Raw genomic sequence first — 19727 nt, 5'->3', positions numbered from 1 at the left:
TTTGGAGACTTCCAAGGAGCTCTGGTTACTAGAAGGCCTTTCTTTCTAATGTCTTTTCTTAAACCTTTCATTTCAAAGCAATTCGGCTGAAATTTAGAGATAGGCGAAAATAACCCATTTCTCTCCTCACAGTTTTTTTTTTTTTTTTCCGGACTCTAGATTCAGTGTTGATGAGCTGTTGGTTAGCTTTGTGTAATTGTGTCCCATTTATGCAAAGACTGCATAACTAACTAACCGAGGCTATGGTTTGGAATCCAGAAGTTTTTTTTTTTCCTTTTAAATCCCCCCCCAAAAAATAAAATCTCCAACCTTAGCCAAACTTAAATGTACAAGGTTTTGGGGGCTGCCATAACTAACGACTTAACAGAAATCTATGGTCTCAAGGTTCTGGAGGTTGAGATGTGGGCAGCCAGCGCATGCTCACTCCGAAGCCTGAGGGGAGGGACCCAGCCTGAGGGGAGGGACCCGTTCCAGGCCTCGCTCCTCGATTATTCTGAGTAGTTTCTGGGCTTGTGGCAGTGTAATCCCAACCTTCCTGTGATTCTCCCTGTGTGCTTGTCTATCTTAGCCTCTAGATTTCCCCTATGGAAAGGGAAACCAATCGCGTTGAATTAGTGGCCACCCTAATGACTGCATCTTAACCAGATCATCTGCAAAGCCCTGTTTCTAAGCAAGGTGACATTTACATTAACTGGAGGCTAGAATAACTCGAACATCTTTGGGGCAGCCTCAACGCAACTCATACCAGGTAGTCATCCCTAGTTTGCACATGGTTTTTTTTTTTTTGGGGGGGGGTTGTTGTTGTTGTTGTTGTTTTAGTGGTACTGGGGTTCCTGGAAGCCCTTCTACCTCCAGGCTATACTCCCAGACCTATTTTATATTTTTATTTGGAAACAGGGTCTCTTAAGCCAGCGCGGCTGGTTTCGAACCTGTGCAACCCTCCTGTCTCCGCCTCCCAAGCGCGGGGATTACAAACTGTGTGCCACCACGCCCGGTTTGCGCATGGTTGTTTTTTTTTTTTTTTTTTTTTTTGCGGGTCTGGGGATGGAAGCCAGGGGCATTTGACCTCCGAGCCACACCCCCTGCCCTATTTTTTATTCTTTATTTTGAAACCGGGTCTCACTGAGTTGCAGAGGGCCTCACTAAGTAGCTGAGGCTGTCCGCGAACCGCGATCCTCCAGGTCTCAGCCTCCCAAATGCCGGGATTACAAGCGTGCGCCACCACGCCTGGCTATAAGCATGGTTTTAATAACCCTGGTAGTTACTATCTCAGTTTGTCAATGACAGAGAGCTACAAATTTAGAAGAAATTTTGCTTTTTGTCAGTGCTTCTGGCAGTTTAAAAGCATAACAGATAACAGTAGTATTCAAAAGAATGATTAAGGGAGTAGTAGTAACTTAAAATATACAAGTGCTTGCATTCATATACTATGACAAAATATACAAGTGCTTGCATTATATACTATGGCAAAATATACAAGTGCTTGCATTCATATACTATGCAAAATATACAAGTCCTTGCATTCATATACTATGCAAAATATACAAGTGCTTGCATTCGTATACTATGGCCAAAAAAAAAAAAATGGCTTAAAAGTCCCAGGAAGCCGGGTGTGGTGGCGCACGCTTGTAATCCCAGCATTCGGAAGGCTCATATCAGAGGATTGCGGTTCGCAGCCAGCCTCAGCTACCTAGTGAGGCCCTCTGCTTGACTACTTACACAGGGACTTACAAATTTACACTTCGTTGCTGACTGTCCTGAGTTAGACAAACAAGATAGAAGATGCAGGCGGGCCAAGGAAAAGAAAGGTGGAGAGTCGCCGGGCGTGGTGGCGCACGCTTGTAATCCCAGCATTCGGGAGGCTGAGACCTGGAGGATCGCGGTTCGCGGACAGCCTCAGCTACTTAGTGAGGCCCTCTGCAACTCAGTGAGACCCGGTTTCAAAATAAAGAATATAAAATAGGGCAGGGGGTGTAGCTCGGAGGTCGAATGCCCCTGGGTTCCACGCCCAGACCCACACACACAAAAAAGTCCCAGGAGCTCCAGAGATACATTTCTATATTACAAACACAATAATAGTGTCACATTAGGTTTTAGTGTGTGTATTCTAAAATCACATAAAAATAAAAATTTAAAAATGTTGACTACTTGGCGATACTTGGGGTAATTTTTGGTTACCTCGAGCAACTATTGTTGTTCTTATCATTAGCCAGACTTCTCCTATCATCTGTTCGATGTTCTGAAGATTTCATAGTTTTGACCTGGCTCTGTCATTCGAGTATACATACAGTGCAAGCCAGTAACTCTTTGGAACCTTGGCTTCCTGTGAAATTCGCTGATGAACATGAAAATGTTTAACATAACACCACATATTTTCATGCCTTAGCATGATTATTCATCCATTCAACAAGTGTTTATTGGGAGCCTGCTATATGCCAGGGCCATTCCCTTAACGACGATTGAAAGACACCATGGTTTAGTAATGCTAGCATGGTCCTTCAGATAGGGCCATCTGAACTCCAGTCCCACCTTGGTAAGTAAGACAGATCTGGGATCTGGAGCCAGTCATTGACCCTTTCTTACCCTCTGCTAGAATCTAGCCCTATGCATTGGCTCTCCAAAATAAATCACGTAGCAAAATTCAAATTTAACCCCTAGTTTTGATATCCTCCAGATCTACTGCACAATCTTGGTATGTTTCTTTCTCCTCTATCTCTGAATGTGGGGAGAGTAACGGCAGCCGCCCTACATTGAGCTCCGGGCCCTCTGCTAGGCACTTCGCAGATTCTTACTTCTCCAAAGCAGGTGGGCGTCCAAGAAACACGTTGCATCATTCTGGTGGAGAATGTATTTTCCTTGGCGATTTGTGGGAAGCACTCCAGTATTACTAAGTAAAGACAGGCACCTCTATGTGTGAAGCAGGATGCAGAGTTCATGTGAAATGTTAAGCTAAAACTCGAAGAAGGGCAGGCTTCCAGGATGAGGTTCAGCTTAAGTCTCAGAGTCTCCTAGGGTGTTGCTTGCCTTTCTTGAATATAAGGGAAACTTTGGTGGAAAAGTGTGCAAAATAGGCATACTTCTCTATTCCATATTTTGACACCTGGGAAATAGCATTCCAGCTTATAATATTGAAAATGGGGCCACATTTCTGTTACTGATACATGTTTACCTTTCTGACTATTAAGCCTCTTCTTTTCATTCATGCATTTGACAAATAATAATTGATTGCCTGCTTTGTATTCTGTACTGTTCTAAGTGATGGGGATATAGTAACAAACAATTTTTTTTTTTTAACGGGTCTGGGGTGGAACCCAGGGGCATTCGACCTCTGAGCTATACCCCCTGCCCTATTTTTTTTATTCTTTCTTTTTTTTAATTTACTATAATTTTTTTTAATTCTTTATTTTGAAACAGGGTCTCACTGAGTTGCAGAGGGCCTCACTAAGTAGCTGAGGCTGTCCATGAACCACGATCCTCTGGTCTCAGCCTCCCGAATGCTGGGATTACAAGCCTGCGCCACCATGCCCGGCAAATCTTTTTTTTTTTTTTTTTTAAGCCAGCTGTGGTGACACATGCTTGTAATCCTAGTACTTGGAAAGCTGAGACAGGAGGATCTCAGGTTTGTGGCCAGTCTCAGCTGCTTAGTGAAGCCCTCTGAAACTTAGTGAGACCCTGTTTTAAAATAAGGAATAAAAAATAGGACTGAGGGTTTAGCTCAGAGGTAGAATGCTCCTGGGTTCCATCCCCAGTACCAAAAAAAGTTTTTGTTTTTTTTTTTCTTTTTTGGTGCTGCAGAAGCATTCTATCTCTGAGCTATACTCTCATACACCCCTAACCCCCCCTTTTTTAAATTTTGAAACTCACTAAGTTGCTGAGGGTCTCACTAGGTTGCTGACACTGGCCTTGAACCTTCCATCTTCCTTTTTCAGCCTCCCAAGTACCAGGATTACACCATGCGCCACCATGCCTGGCACAAAGTCTCAACAGCGATGTTTGAGGGAAGACTTAAGGAAATCAGGCATTTGGCTGTTTGGGAAGGAAACCTGGCGTAGATACTGGCTGTTTGGGAAGGAAACAGGTTTTAGGCAGAGGGCGAAGCAGCTGTAAAGATGCTGAGGCGGGAGCACCCTCCTTAGCAAGGCGACGCGGTAGAGTTGAGGTGACAGCCATGCAGATGATGAGAGTCTTGAGGTCTGGGTGCAGTCCGTGGTGAAAGTTTGGGATTTTATTGTGAGAAACAGAAGCTCTTGCAGAGGCTTTGAGGATCAGAGCAGAGCAGTCAGGCAAGAACGGGAGGTAAGGAGAACAGCTGGCGGACACCGCTGGGGTCCAGGACCAGGATGGCGGCGCCGTCCACTGTGGTCATGAGGAGCAATGGAGGAGGCGGGTAGGACTGGGGCTGGAGATCACAGGTGCAGCCTACGGAGCGTGTGAATGAAGTAGGAGAGGGGGAGAGTCAAGGTGGCAGCCGGGTTTGGATTCTAAGCCCTCGGAAGGATAGAGGAGCTATTATTGACGTGAGCTGTGTAGCTCAGGGCAGGAGCCAGCTAGCTCCGTGGCCATAGGAAGACCTGGCCTGGCACCATCTAGGGGGCTATGGAACCTGGCTTAGATACAGGTTGGAATCACTTTGAAGGCAAGGAGTGATGGATTCACTGTTGCGACTCTTTTTGTCCAATTCATGGACATTCAAATGGTCATTGGAAAAGACAGCTCTGTGTGGAATGCTCCTGTGGACCCGGGAGCCCCTTCTCCCACCTCAATGTATAGCTTCTTCTCCCCATGCTTCCTGGCTTCCCCCAGGGGTCTTTCTCCCAGCTCTCTGGTGACAGGAATCTGAGTGTCTTCTCTTCTTCGGCAGCTTCAAATAACTAGCAGTTTTAAAATTTTCTTCTAGGCCACACTGGCAGCAACCCGGTGTCATGGGCACGGGGGTTTCCATGGTGGTAATCTCCGAGTCGTTGTCCCTTGGAGCCACTGATGGCTGGTCGTTTACCTCCGATAGTGGATCTGGAGCCTTGAAGACCCCACAAGGTTCACTTTGTTTCAGGCACACCTGGGGTGGGGGATGTGCTCAGGCTCCAAATGGACAACTTGAAAACTGGCAGGTAACGCCAGGTGGACTGTTTATGCTTCACATCATAAAACGGAACCAGAGCAGCCCGCTATGCCGCAGAAGAAGCCTTTATTAAGCATTATGGAGGTCATCGCTTTTGTCTTCCTGATACCTCTTCCCTAGCCTTTCTTCTGTGACCCACATTGAGTCCATGGTAGAACCCGCCTCCTGGCTTCCATGATAGGCCCAGGGAGGGGAACATGGCCTCCGGCAGGCCAATCAGAGGGAGAAAGATCTTTCTCCAGTGGAAAGCCACAGGAGTGTGAAAACCCAGAACCGGTCGCAGCCAGGTTTTCAGCCTCCTGGGAAAAGTGGCCTGAGAGGAAGAAACTAGAGGCAGATGAGAGAGGCCTTGGTGGTACTTTGACATCCTATCTGATCCCGGCCCCATTGTCCCTTCTCATTGTCTGGTACAGGAGAGAATTCCCTCATTACTTCATGCAGTCCAGCTGGCTGGCTGTCATTTGCCATCACAGAAAGTCCCTGTCTCCCTACTATGAGCAGGGTATGGGGACTGAAATGCCTGGCTCGTAGCCCTGCCCTAGGGTGATTATTTATGATCTAGTGGTTTGATTTCACAACCAGTGAGGACGGTAGGATAGTTGGTAAAAATTCTGCTTTTAACCAATTAATAGGTGGTGTGCTTTTTTTTTTTTTTACAATGACCTAGGGAGACCCTGTTTCAAACTAAAAAATAATAATAATAAAAAAATAGGGCTGGGGGTGTGGTTCAGAGGTAGAACTCTCCTGAGTTTAATCCCCAGGACCACTAAATACATACATACATACATACATACATACATACATACATACATACATAAATAGTTGGTGTAATTTTTAGAATGTAAAAAATTAAGAATCTTTTCTTTTCTTTTCTTTTGTGGTACTGGGGATGGAACCCGGGGGCATTCTACCTTCAAGCTACACCCCCTGCCCTATTTTTTATTCTTTATTTTGAAACAGGTTCTCACTGAATTGCAAAGGCCCTCACTAAGTAGCTGAGGCTGTCTTCGAACCGCAATCCTCCTGTCCCAGCCTTCCAAATGCTGGGATTTCAAGTGTGCGTCACCATGCCTGGCTAAGAATATTTTTATTGGTTTAATTTATTTATGTTTATGTTCTTAATTCTTCCTATTTATTTATTTATTTATTGGTGGTACTAGGGGTGGAACCCAGAGGCTTTTCTACCTCCAGGCTATACTCCCAGACCTATTTTATACTTTATTTGGAAACAGGGTCTCACTAAGTTGCTGAGAGGCTCACTAAGTAGCTGAGGCTGGCTTTGAAGCCGTGCGATCCTCCTGTCTCAGTCTCCCAAGGGTGGGGATTACAAGCGTGCGCCAACACGCCCGGCTAATTTTTCTTATTTAAAAAATAGACCACCTGAGTATTCACTTTCTCCGTGCCTGGCATATTGCCCTTTTGATACGTGCAAAGGAGCAGGCCTGCTCTTACATTATCCCCCAGTGTCTTCTGTTAAAATGTTCTTCCTTCTTTGAGGTCCATTTCCAAAGCCACCTGTGCCCTCGGATCAATCTCTCCTTCTTTCATGCTCACACACCCTGGTTCTGTTCCTCTGCTCACACACCCTGGTTTCGGATGTGTGATTAGCATTTGGCTGCTAATGCAACCCTTACTTCCCTGGTGGATCATACACTGTTGGGCAAAAGAGTGTTAGGCACCCTCATCTCTCCATTGCTGAGAACATCCCACTGATCAGAAGTACTCAGGAAGCCTTTGCTGAATTAGACCAATGATTAGCACTGGCTTAGCCAATAACTTTTGTAGGATAGCTCTTTATGCCCTGCAAACCATATGTAGATTAAATTGCACATAAAAGTTGGTTGTCTGATTTGCGGCAGGTGTCGTTCTGGGTATAATTGATAATACGGGTAGATATGTGTGGCCTTGAAAGACAGTTACAGATTTTTAACTAGTGTTTAGGTATGAAGGGAAAACTTGGACTATTTTTAGATAGAAATGAACCAGAAGGTTAGTTGGTAGGTACAAGGTAAACACACCTGTGGGGGTATTGGAGACAGACTGTGACCATGAGTCCCCACACAGTCAAGCCAGCCCTAAGAGATTGAGTCCTCTTTAAAACCTGCTGGCTAGATTTACTGGGCCGTTGGTGGCAATGGAGTGGGTAGGTTTTGAAGAGACTTTAGGTTTCCACCTATACTTGCCTCAACCTAGCCCAAAAGACATAAGAATTTATAGATGTTATTAAAGAAATAAAAATAATTGAGTTTTAATACACACACAAACACACACATATGTATATACTGCTTTCTTTGTCTGCCCTGATATTTCTGAGTAAAGATGTTTTGAATATCGTTCTGAATGTCATGCATCTGATTAGAAGGAGATGAGTTAGAAAGGAATTCTTCTCTGAGAACACAGGACGAGTTGTGGATAGCAGGTAATCTTGTTTCTGCTTGAGGACTGAATTATAAATAAATGTGCTAGGTTATGGAATTTTGCCTCCTTTTCCTCAAAGGAGAAATATTTGCAACGTGGAAATAAAAATCTACCCACGTATGTTCATTCTGTAGCCGCACCATCTCTTATTCTTCGTTTGTTGGGTTTCTCACTTTGAAAGGGAAAATATACGCCCCCCGCCCCTCAAACAGACCGTTATGGAAAACTCACGGGAGGCGGTGAACCTGACAGTCGGAGCCAGTGGTGGTGGCAAGATTAGCAATGGAAATAGCTTCTTTTTCCGAAGGTTAAAAAGAACGTATTTACTAGAAGTTATTTACATTGGCCACTTAGAGGCTCCCCCCATGCCTCAGTTTAAAGAAAGCTGTGAAATCCACAGAAGTATTTCCAGGGCTCTGTGGCTCTGTGATTTCCTAGGAAGACTCCGTGCTGGTTGACAGGCAGGAAAATGGAGGTGTCTTGCTGCTGGGGACAGCTCAGATTGCTCAGCAGAGGAGCAGAAGTCAAGGCTCACGGGGTCCTAAAGTTCTCCGTGCCCAGCAGATCCATCCCTGCCATTGTGGGAGTGCGCCATGGCACCCTGCCCAGCCAGAGAAGCTTTTCTTAGGATGCATAGGGAAGATACTGGCTGCCCACAGCTGGACGCATCCTCTAAGAAGCCCTCTGTGATGAAACAACATGAAAAGAGAGAGGAGTCTGCAGATAAAATAAACTAATAAACAAGAGCAAGGCATTAATATTCGTGAGAGAAGACCCTTGCAGATTTGTGAGCTGCAAGCATATCTGCTTGGGCTTCTTCTGATTCCCCCCTAACCTCTTTACATCTTGACTTTTCTTACATTCATTTCTCTGAAAGCCTCCCTCACCTTTCATTTGACCTCCGGGGATGCCAGCATAATTTTAGATATGTTTCCCCTCAAATTTCTGCTCTTTCTCTTTTGAAGCCACGCGTTAAAATTCTTTGGCGGTTTATTATTTGAATAGCTTCAATTTCAGAAGAAGCATCCTCAGAAAAGTAATTAATAGAGTATTAGGAGTTTAAAAAATATTCTGTGTGCGTCCGAGTTTTCCGACAGTCCAGAGGAGCATGCATCTCGGTGACTGTGTCTGCATAGAGTGAAGGACTGGGTGGTGGAGAAATACACAAGTATTTCAGGGCACATAAGCTGTTCTGTTCAAGCAGTGCTTTGTTGACTTGCTTTGTTTGTTTTGGGTGTGTGTTTTGGCAAGGTTAGGAAAGTTGCCTCAAATGTAGATATTAGCTGTTTGTACCATCCAAGAAGGTTCAGATGCTATTCCTATCTGATTGATAGGATTAGTCTGAACGGACAACTTGTTCAGCTTCCGGCACCCTTGTCTGCCTTGGCACATTAGAGGGGGGATACTGTTCCTCACTGAATACGGGGATGGGGGGGGTTAGTCAATTAAGCCTTGCTTTCAGGACTCCACCAGTGGATGTGCTAAATTCTTAAGGCAGTGGAACCAACTTGTGTCCACTGCAACAAAACAGAGGCAGAAAAGGAATCCAGACTACAGGAATGATGTGTCTTCACCTCTTAATGACTCATCTCACCATTAAGTGTGAATACTGTCCCTATCTAGGAGAATTCCTTACGATTTCTGATTCAAGAGGGTGGAAGGATGGCTGGGGGCTGGGAGGGGAGGGCCACTGCTCAGAGCTCTGGCCCTGCAGAAGGTCTCTCAGCAGAATGTGCAGTGGGCTTCGGTCAGAAGCGCTGGGCCAGGTGTCCAGGGATTTGGGGTTCTCAGTTACGGTATTAGTACTAAATGGCTGTGTGGCTTTGAGTTAACCAGTAAATTTAGCATATTTAATAGTCTCGGTAAAAGGACAAGATAGATGGACATGTATTTGTAACTTTTATCAGGGTTCTTGAATCCCTGGTTTTTTGTGTGCCTTACTGCACGAGTTAGGACCAGTCTTGCCTTTCTAGAGCTACTGTAGCATGATGAATATATAACTTAAAAGTACTTAATTTTGAATGTTAGATTGTCTTGTTCATTCATTTAAGGAGTGTCAATAAAGACCAAAGAAGAGATAATCAACCAATTCTTAACTGCAGTGATTTTTAAATCTTTTTCTTCTCTTGCTATTTATAGCAAACTTCCCTTGAGATGCTCTTAAAGGATGAGATAGTTAGTTTGAAATCAAGAAAGGCGGGTTTGCCAAAGAAACATAAAATTAGCCCTATTGTTGAAATTGCTGTTGACTGCTTGATGTTTGGGACAGAGCATCCCTCTGAGAAGCCAGCAGGGCGATGAGGAGGTCGGGGTCGCCGCCAATTTCAGGAGGGATGAAAAATGTTGAAATCAAGTGGGTAGAGGGAAATGTGGCAAATCTCAAGGAACCAGACTGTTTTTAACAGAGCAAATTCAATTGTATCTGACTTTTTTCCCCCCAGCAAATTCCATTTGATATTTTACATTTTCTTGATAACTTAATAAAGAATCTCAGGAAAGAGTTGCAGAACTTTAGCTCAGTGAAAGAGAATTTGTCATTTGTGACATTTCTTCTCTAAATAGCACGGGAAGATCAATGTATCAGCTTGTAGTCCATGCATTACTAGTTCCAGCCCTTTCTTTCCTGAAAAGACACTGCCCAGGATGTGACACAACTTAGCTCCGTGAGAAATTCGGCCCAATCCTAAAACATTCATTGTGCCGTGCTAGGGATCAGGCATTGCATTTGGCACAGCGTAGGGTATGCAGCAAATCAAACACAACCCCAGCCCTCGTTTTAGAAAAGAAGCCAGTAATAGATAACTTAAAGTGAGATGAAATCAATATAAACAAAACACGAGAATGTCAGCCAGGCATTCAAAATATGCGTAGACTCTGGCCACTTCTCACCGCCTGCAGGCACCTGAGGCTCCACCAATCTCACCTGGATTTCGGCTACCAGGTGGTCTCTGTGTTTCCAGCCTGGCACCTGCAGCCATTTCCTATGCATCAGCCGGGACCACCCTTAAACAACACCCTATCAGATTGCTCCTTTGCTCGGCACCTTCCGTGGGTTCGAAGTTTTCGCCAAAGGCAAAATAGTCATCAGTAGTTCGCAGTATTCTACTGTTTCCCAGCAAAGTACACACACACACACACACACACACACACACACACACACACACACTCACACACTCACACGTACACGTTACCTCTCTGAAGGCCCCCATTCCGTCCACACAGGCTTGCTTGCTGTCTTTAGGGCTCTACAGCGACTCTCCCTCTGTGAACAGCAGTCTCTTGCAGGAATAGCTGCTCAATTTTTTCCCTGCTGAAAGGCCACCACCCCGGTAAAGCTCCACCCTAACCACTATTTAAAATAGCTGGTACACTGGGCATGGTGATGGCACACGCTTGTAATCCCTGCGCTTGGGAGGCTGAGACAGGAGGATTGTGCAGGTTCAAAGCCAGCCTCAGCTTCTTAGTGAAGCTCTCAGCAACTTAAGTGAGACCCTGTCTCCAAATAAAATACAAAATGGGTCTGGGAGTATAGCCCAAAGGTAGAAAGCCTCTGGGTTCCATCCCCGGCACCACACACAAAAAAATAAATAAATAAAATAAAAAAATAATATAGCCGGGGCAGGAGGATCACAGATTCAAGGCCAGCCATGCAGATTCAAGGGCAGCCACAGCAACTTAGTGAAGCCTTCTGCAACTTAGTGAGGCCCTGTTTCAAAATAAAAAGTAAAGCCGGGCGTGGTGGCGCACGCTTGTAATCCCTGCACTTGGGAGTCGGAGACAGGAGGATTGAGCAGGTTTGAAGCCAGCCTCTCTGGCTTAAGAGACCCCATTTCCAAATAAAAATATAAAATAGTTCTGGGAGTGTAGCCCGGGGGTAGAAGGGTTTCCAGGAACCCCAGTACCACCAAATAAAATAAATAAATAAATAAATAAATAAAAGGGCTTGGGGCGTAGCCCGTGGATTTTAATCCCCAGTACCACACATACAAAATAAGTAAACAGAATAAAATTTGCCTTCTCCCTATTGCATCCAGTCCCCTCGTCTCTGTGTTTCCCCCATAGCTTCTATCACCCCCTAGCCTGTTTTATGATTCATTGATTTATCATTTTGCTTGAGGTATGTCTCTGCCACTGAAACATAGACCCCAAGAAGTCAGGATCTTTGCTTGGTTCAGTGCCATTTAATCTAGAACAGTCTAGACGATCTGGAAGGGAGCCAGAAATGCAGCAAGTATTCCATAATCTCTTGTCCAATGAGTAAGTGGTTGAAATAGAGATTTGTGAGTTAAAAGCTTGGAGCCCAGGGGTAGAAGGATGCATGGGCTCAGACAGGCCACTTTCCTGGGGAAAGATGTTCCAGGTGGAACAGCGGGAGCAAAGGCAGAAAAGTGGCAGAGTTCACGAGTGCCCCCATAGGGCAGGGGTCACGTGACAGGCTGCGGGCGCTCGGGGATTGTTGATGGCTTGGTGAGCAGAAAGTATCTCAAGGGATTCTTACTGGCGTGAAGGAAGAGATTCCTAATCACTGCCCGGGAGAACATGGCAACGCGTTGGTGATTGAAATGTAAGACTCTCAAATGAGCAGCGGGCATAACATGGGCAACTTAGTCGTGGCAAGAAATTAGTTATGCCAATCATGTTGGCTCATGAAGCTGTTTTCCGTGGTACTAGACCATTTTCAAAACAATGTCACATGTTAGGATGTTAGCTTCATAAGAACTGGTGATGTGGGATAGGCAGGTGTTTTTTACATCTTGGATAAGCTTTTCTAAAAAAATTGCATCTTACATGGAAGGAAATAACACCCCAGACCAGGTAAATGCCCCCTGAGGTCCTGGAGTTAGAGTGAGGAAGTGGCTGGCCTCTGTCTTGGGTCTTACAGTCCCTGATGCCTTCTAATCCTGATGCCCTGGTTTTTGCAAGGATGCAAGCCTCCTGTTTTCCCTCTTCATTGAAAGGAGCGGTGTTCCCCTCCAGTCTCTTCCTTACCCATCCTGTTTATCTCTTTTCTTCTTTCCAACTTAACTTCTTCTTCTTCTTCTTCTTCTTCTTCTTCTTCTTCTTCTTCTTCTTCTTCTTCTTCTTCTTCTTCTTCTTCTCCTCCTCCTCCTCCTCCTCCTCCTCCTCCTCCTCCTCCTCTTCCTCCTCCTCCTTTCTCCTCCTCCTCCTCCTTCTTCTTCATTTATTTTTTGCAGTACTGGGGATGGAACCCAGGGGTATTCTACCTCCGAGGTACACCTCCAGCCCTATTTATTTACTCTTTATTTTGAAACAAGGTCTCACTGAGTTGCAAAGGGCCTCACTAAGTCGCTGAGGTTGGCTGCGAACCTGGATCCTCCTGTCTCAGCCTCCCAAATGCTGGGATTACAAACGTGTGCCACCATGCCCGACTCCAACTCAACTTCTGAATGACTCCAGGAAGCTGAAGGCCTGCGGTGCTTGGGGGTGTTGGCTTCTAGCCTGCTGGGCATGCATACCTTGGTTGGTCTCCTCTGTGGACAGTCCACTCAGGCTTTTTGCTGTCTGCCATTGGGTTCTTGGGTGGAAGGGAAGCGAGAGCATGCCATGGACTCCACTTGAATGTCTTGGCACTAACTTCCTGCTCCCTTTGAAAGTAAATCTGATCTTCTTAATTCCCTTCCAGATGTTAGTAGACAGGAAGAGGCGGAGGCAGAACTCAGCGAAGGAGAGCACTGGTATGGCAACTCTTCGGAGACGCCATCCGAAGCATCCTATGGGGAAGTCCAGGAGAACTACAAGCTGTCTCTGGAGGACCGGATCCAGGAGCAGTCCACTTCCCCCGACACCTCCCTGGGGAGCGCGACTCCCAGCAGCCACACGCTGGAGCTGGTGGCACTCGACGGTGAGGTCCTACGCGACCCGCTGCAGTGCCAAGACCATCTTTCCCCTGGAGTGTCTTCTCTGTGTGACGACGACCCCCCGGGTTCCAGTAAGCCCCTGAGCAGCAACTTGAGGCGGCTGCTGGAGGCCGGTTCCCTCAAACTCGATGCCACAGCCACGGCCAACGGCAGAGTGGAGTCCCCCGTGAACGTTGGCTCGAACCTCTCCTTTTCCCCGCCCTCCCACCATGCCCAGCAGCTCAGCGTTCTGGCCAGGAAGTTGGCCGAGAAGCAGGATCGGAGTGACCAGTACACTCCACGTAACCGTTTTATATGGAATCAAGGTAAGTGGTTGCCAAACTCAACCACCACCTGTGGCCTGTCCCCGGATTCGGCCATCCTCAAACTGAAGGCTGCGGCCAATGCCGTCCTGCAGGACAAATCTCTCACCAGGACGGAGGAGACCCTGCGATTTGAGTCCTTTTCCTCCCCCTTTAGCTCCCAGTCTGCCAGTTCTACTTTGGCAGCTTTGTCTAAGAAAGTCAGCGAGAGGAGTTTGACTCCGGGCCAGGAGCACCCACCCCCGGCCAGCTCTTTCCTTTCTCTGGCTTCTATGACCTCCTCGGCGGCCCTTCTGAAGGAGGTCGCCGCGAGGGCGGCCGGCAGCCTCCTGGCTGAGAAGTCATCGCTGTTGCCTGAGGACCCTCTACCGACACCGCCTTCCGAGAAGAAGCCAGAAAAAGTCACCCCGCCACCTCCGCCGCCACCTCCTCCACCCCCGCCACAGTCCTTGGAATTACTGTTACTCCCGGTGCCCAAGGGAAGAGTCCCCAAACCCTCCAGTGCAGGTATGGAATCTTGTTCTTCCCATCACTGGCTAGGCCTGTTGGACTGTCAACTGCCATGTCTTATTCGTCCTCTTTCCAGTTGGGTTTCCCATCTGAGCCCAGGCAGGACTCAGAAAGCAGGAGCACAATCAAATACTTTAAGTAAGCAGCGTAGCCGGCTTTCATGTGTGGGCTACACAAAGACTTCCCAAAGAGCTCCGTTTTTGAAAGGTAATGCATAATCTGAGAGACATATAGTACTCCCTCCCTTTCATACAATTTTTTTTTTTCTTACCAAGTTCAGGCTAGGTCCATACCAGGTATATTTAATGGGGGAAGATCAAAGCATCTTTGTCATGAAGTGCAAGGAAGGCGTCACTGAACGCAGAGGGAAAACTACTGCTCTTGAAATAGTGGACAGGGGAGAGTCCTGCTGCCTCTATTACAGATGAACTTTGGTGTAATCAGTAACCACTCTGCCCTAATTTATCACACGATATACTTTTATGCTGACATTTTGTTATTATTATTATTATTATCATCATCATCATTATTATTATTATTAGTGTGTGTGTGTGTAATTTAAACCTTGTACTTCTACTATAGAATTTATGGTCATAAAAGAGCTCGTAAAAAAATGATCAGACATAACCCATTTCTTACAAATACCTTATTTTATTCAAAGCCAATCAGACTCTGAAGGGATATGCATGTAGACATTTTGAATCGTGAGTTTCTCTAGAGGAGACCATCTTTCCAAAGGCGAGGTCACTGTCACAGAGAGCCTTGGCATTCATGATTTATCATCTGAGGGAGAGATTTAGTAACTTCAGTTCCCACAATGGAAACGTCAACTTTTGTATACTGGTTTGCTTGAAAATTGTGTGCATGATGAATACATGTTCCTGGGGGTTGGAAGTGCAGGGGTTCAGACGTCTTTTAAGGCTATCCTGCAGGAATGAAACAGGAAGTTAGCTGTGGGTCCTCATGGGCATGGACACCGCCATTGTGCATGTCTAGCTGACTTTGGATTACTTGGTGAAGATGACCTGGGATGGCAAATACTTGACTGAGTGATCACAACTAGCATCAGTTCCATTGATTGATTGATTGATTGATTGATTGATTTTGCACGACTGGGGATCGAACCCAGAGACATTCTACCTTCGAACTATACCTCCAGCCCTATTTTTTTTTCTTTATTTTTGAAATAAGGTCTAAGTTGTGGAGGGCCTCACCAAGTTGCTGAGGCTGACTGTGAACCTGTGATCCTTTTGTCTCAGCCTCCCAAGTACTGGGATGACAGGCGTGTGCCACCATGCCCGGCAGTTTGCTCTATTTATGACAGATTTTCATTTAAATGTTTGCATGAGCTTTATGCTATACTTCTAATTCCTTCAAGGCTGTGTAAACAGAGGGATAGAACTAGGAAAATGGGTATTTGGGACTTTGCTGGCTGATGGTGATGCAAACCATTCGTTCCCGAGTGTCTGAAGTGTCAATGAATTCCTAAAATGTTTATCAATTCTGAGTTTCATTTCTACTAATTTCTCACCTGCCATCTGGTGAGAGAAGGAGGGAAATGGCTGAAATTAAGAAACAGGAAGAGCAACAGAGGGAGCTGGGTAATTTTTCAATGGGATAAATTACTCCCAACCTACTGGAAACCCCATTATTGGGTAACAGCAGAGAGAGGTAAGACGATGTAAAATGTAATGTTTATAAATATCCTCTGTTTCTACATATCAAATCAATGTATGAATAGTATTCACAGTACAAATTCATCTGAACATTAGTTACTTGGATAAGCTTATACAAATTTAATAATAAACTTAGTTGACTGAAGACGGGGTTGATTGCCCTGAAGGCAAACTGTAGTGACTCAGTCATTTTAAAGTCCTCTCTATGACTGGCAATCGTTGTGAAATATAATTTTTTTTTCACCCAAATGATGAGATGCATGTAAAGATGAGAAAGAGGTCATGAGCTTCCAGTGAAGGGTTGGCTTTTTGTTTTATTTTCCCGAGGGAAAACAAATGTTCCCTTTGGGGTTGAAATGCATTTAATCTATCCATGCCAGCATCTCCACGGGCATCTCAGCAGAATTTAATACGGGAGATCTATAAGAAGTTGTTTTTTCTTCTCTTCTTACTGAATTCATTCTTTTGCTGAAGCACTTAATATTTTAATCAATGAATGTTCCAAATGTTCCAATCAAAGGAAGAGAGAAAGGAACGTCTTAGATTTGGGCTATATAGCCCTTGTAATTGACTTACACCCAGCCACCCCCACCTCTTCTCCTGTTTTTCACATGATTTTGTCCACCCTCCGAGACTTGCTGAAACAACTTCACTGGTGGAGGAGTAAGTGTATTAAAAGAATCTTTTATTTAAAAAAAAAAAATACTTGAGCCGGGCGTGGTGGCGCACGCTTGTAATCCCAGTACTTGGGAGGCTGAGACAGGAGGATCGCGCAGGTTCCAAGCCAGCTTCAGCTACTTAGTGAGGCTCTCCGCAACTTAGCAAGACCCTGTTTCCAAATATAAAATATAATATAATATAAAATAAGTCTAGAAGTGTAGCTCAGAGGTAGAAAGCTCCTGGGTTCCATCCCTAATACCACAAAAAATTAGATAAATAAAAATAAAAATAAATACTTGTGCAAGAGGAAGGATCCATAGACACGAGTTGAAATGGTTGCTCAAAAAAAAAAAAGTTTTTTTCATTTCTGTGTAGATGCATCCCAAATTCAAGTTCTGATTCTTGAACTGGATTGGCAGTAAAGGAGGGATGCCCACACTTTTCATTTATTTTATTTTATTTTTATTTTTATTTTTCGGGTCTGGGGATGGAACCCAGGGGCATTCAACCTCTGAACTACACCTCCTGCCCTATTTTTGTATTCTTTATTTTGAGACAGGGTCTCACTAAGTTGCGGAGGGCCTCACTAAGTAGCTGAGGCTGCCCGAGAACTGTGATCCTCCAGGCTCAGCCTCCCAAGTGCTGGGATTACAAGCGTGCGCCACCATGCCCGCCACACTCTTCATTTAAAATGAATATCATTTTCCAGCAGCCTAGCTGTTTTCTGAGTTAAGAAGGAATCCATACAATACCTAATTTTGTTTATCTTTCTAACACGAGAGACTATTTGGTGTTGCGTCTGATCACTGATTTCGCAGTCGGGGGAGTGGACAGCAAAGTGGGTCTTCTCCACCTTCCCTTTCCCTTCCCTTTTTCTCTATCCACAGACTACAACACTGTTGGTTTTAGGCAGCGTGGGGATTGGGCTCAAGTGTGACTTGCCTTAGCCTAAAAACCACTTGGGGGGATGTAGTGAGAGCCGGTACCCATGTTTCTAGACCATCTCTCATCATTATTTGTTTCCTTTATCTCAGGAAGAAATCTTAATTTAATTCCAAATGGGTGAACTGGCTTTTCACAGCAGGGAAAGAGTTTCTCTCACCCAAAGATTTAAATAAAAAAATGCCCCCTCCCCATCCTCAGCCACAAATATAAACTAGGCATCATCCTGGTTTCAACTTTTAATTTTTAAAAAGGCATTTCTCAAAATGCTGCCAAAAGGGCACATCAAGTAGATTCTGGAGTTCCAAAGAGCCGTGTGCCGGGGAAGCTGATCCGCCCTGAGTACTTTAGACACCAGCATTGCTCTGACCTTCTTTAGGTCACGGGAAGTCCAAACCATTGAAAAAAGATTGTCTTTTAGGTCTGGCCTTATTCTTCTTTTTTGAACAGGAGTCTTCTGTTGCCAAGTCATGGCGTATTTAATTCCTTAGGAGTCCCCCACTTGATAGCCTTTCCACCCCGCGAGAGAGTCGTGACCCTTGAGGAGAAGGTTTCTTTCATGTGACCCTGCACCCCCGGCACATGCTACACTGCTCCTCTGAAAGGGGACACGACAGAGGGAGGATGATGTCCATTTGCTATAAAGATAAATGTCACACATTGACTCCATTCTCTTTGAAGCTACTGTTCTCTTGCAGCTAAGAAGAAAATAAATGGTTTTTATTTTCCAGACAAAGTTTCTTGTAGAAGGCCAACAAGCATCCCAAGATGCCAGGCTCCTAGGTAAAATAAATAAGAGGGAGCATTTCAGAGAGGGCTGTCTCTACCTTCGAAACATCTTATTGTACTGAATGAAATTTCAGTATACTTAGAAGCAACACACAGCTGAGAGCTGAGACTGTTTTGCTGGATCAGTGCATAAGGGTGTCAGGCTGCTGTTTCCTTTCATGTTTATGGGGTGCTGTTAAAATGATTGCAAAAGCGTAGAAAGTCCAGAGAAGGGAGAGACCTCTCCTGATACTTCCATTAGGTCCTCGGTCAGCATAACTTTAATTGGAGATGATTGTACACGTGAACTTGGTTATTAGCAAATTCACTTGTTAGCCAAGATTCAGAGCTCTCTGTCGCTGGTCGGTTATATTTCCCTAATGACTTAGATTGGCTTTTGATATCAGACTTTCTTAGTTTTGTTCGATACTTGCTAAAATATGAATGATGACGTCAGCATTAGTAGCAACAGGTAAGCCCATTGACAACCATTGCTTACAATTTTTGTGATTGCTGTTGCTGCCCTAAAGTGGCACTTGAGATACATGCCCAAGAAATTCCCTTAGAAGATTTTTAACTCCATGTATAATACCAGAAAGGAAGATGAGTTATCCTACAGAGGTGCACGCCAGTGGTACTGAAAGGTCTAAAGTAGAGATGGTAATGATTCATGGACCAGGCACTTCTGAGGTCAAGATGGTAAGGTCTGCGTGCACATTTACCCACTTGCCAACGATCTCGGCTTTCTGCAGATTGTCACATGAGATCTAACAAAAGAAAGTTGGATTTCGAAGTTCAGAAAACAATGGCATTTATTTTAAAAATATCCAGGCTATGAAAACCTCTCACGATATGAAAATATTTTAGCCCGATAAAATTTTCTTTCTGTTGCTTTGTGGACTTTGGTGTAGGCAACAGGGTAGAGCACCACCCTGGGAATGCAGAGATTGGCTCCAATCCCAGCCTTTGGCTAACGAGCTAGCAGGAGGGAGGCTCAGGCACCGCCACGGCTTGTTTTCCTCATCTGTAGGCCGGGCTGATTCCGAACTACCTCTAAGATTCCTTCCTGGTTTGACTTTCCTTGCATTTACTTACTGCTGGTATCCCAGCTATGTCTATTAACTCAAAACAAGCTTTTTTCTTTCCCTCCTATTTTTGAATTATATATGTCAAACCTCCTACAAGCTGGCCTCTGCTTTGGGCAGAACTTTTCCTTTCTAAACAGTCCAACAAGTATCGTGGAACCTTAGTAATGATGTAGTCAGGCTGCAGGCTTTTTTATTTTTCAGTACTGGAGATGGAACCCAGGGCATTCTACCTCTGAGCGACACCGCCAGCCCTATTTTTATATTCTTTATTTTGAAACAGGGTCTCACTGAGTTGCAAAGGGCCCCACTAAGTAGTAGCTGACCATGTCCACGAACTGTGATCCTCCTTTCACAGCCTCCCAAAT

General features: G+C 45.0%; 1 protein-coding gene across 1 annotated transcript in view; it reads left to right on the top strand.

Annotated features, from left to right (window-relative positions):
* Positions 1-19727, top strand: part of ZNF827 (zinc finger protein 827) — a gene marked incomplete at its 5' end in the record, with an annotated part of 185189 nt that overhangs the window by 29892 nt on the left and 135570 nt on the right. The window contains one exon of the mRNA XM_080697091.1: positions 13182-14225. Within this exon, the coding sequence (XP_080553217.1) occupies positions 13182-14225 (1044 nt within the window). The remainder of the gene's footprint in view (positions 1-13181; positions 14226-19727) is intronic.

The sequence above is a fragment of the Muscardinus avellanarius genome, assembly GCF_963383645.1.
Source record: "Muscardinus avellanarius genome assembly, chromosome: 6".
Lineage (NCBI taxonomy): Eukaryota > Metazoa > Chordata > Mammalia > Rodentia > Gliridae > Muscardinus > Muscardinus avellanarius.
The sequence above is the reverse complement of the archived record's forward strand: the minus strand, read 5'-3'. Positions and strand labels throughout refer to the sequence as shown.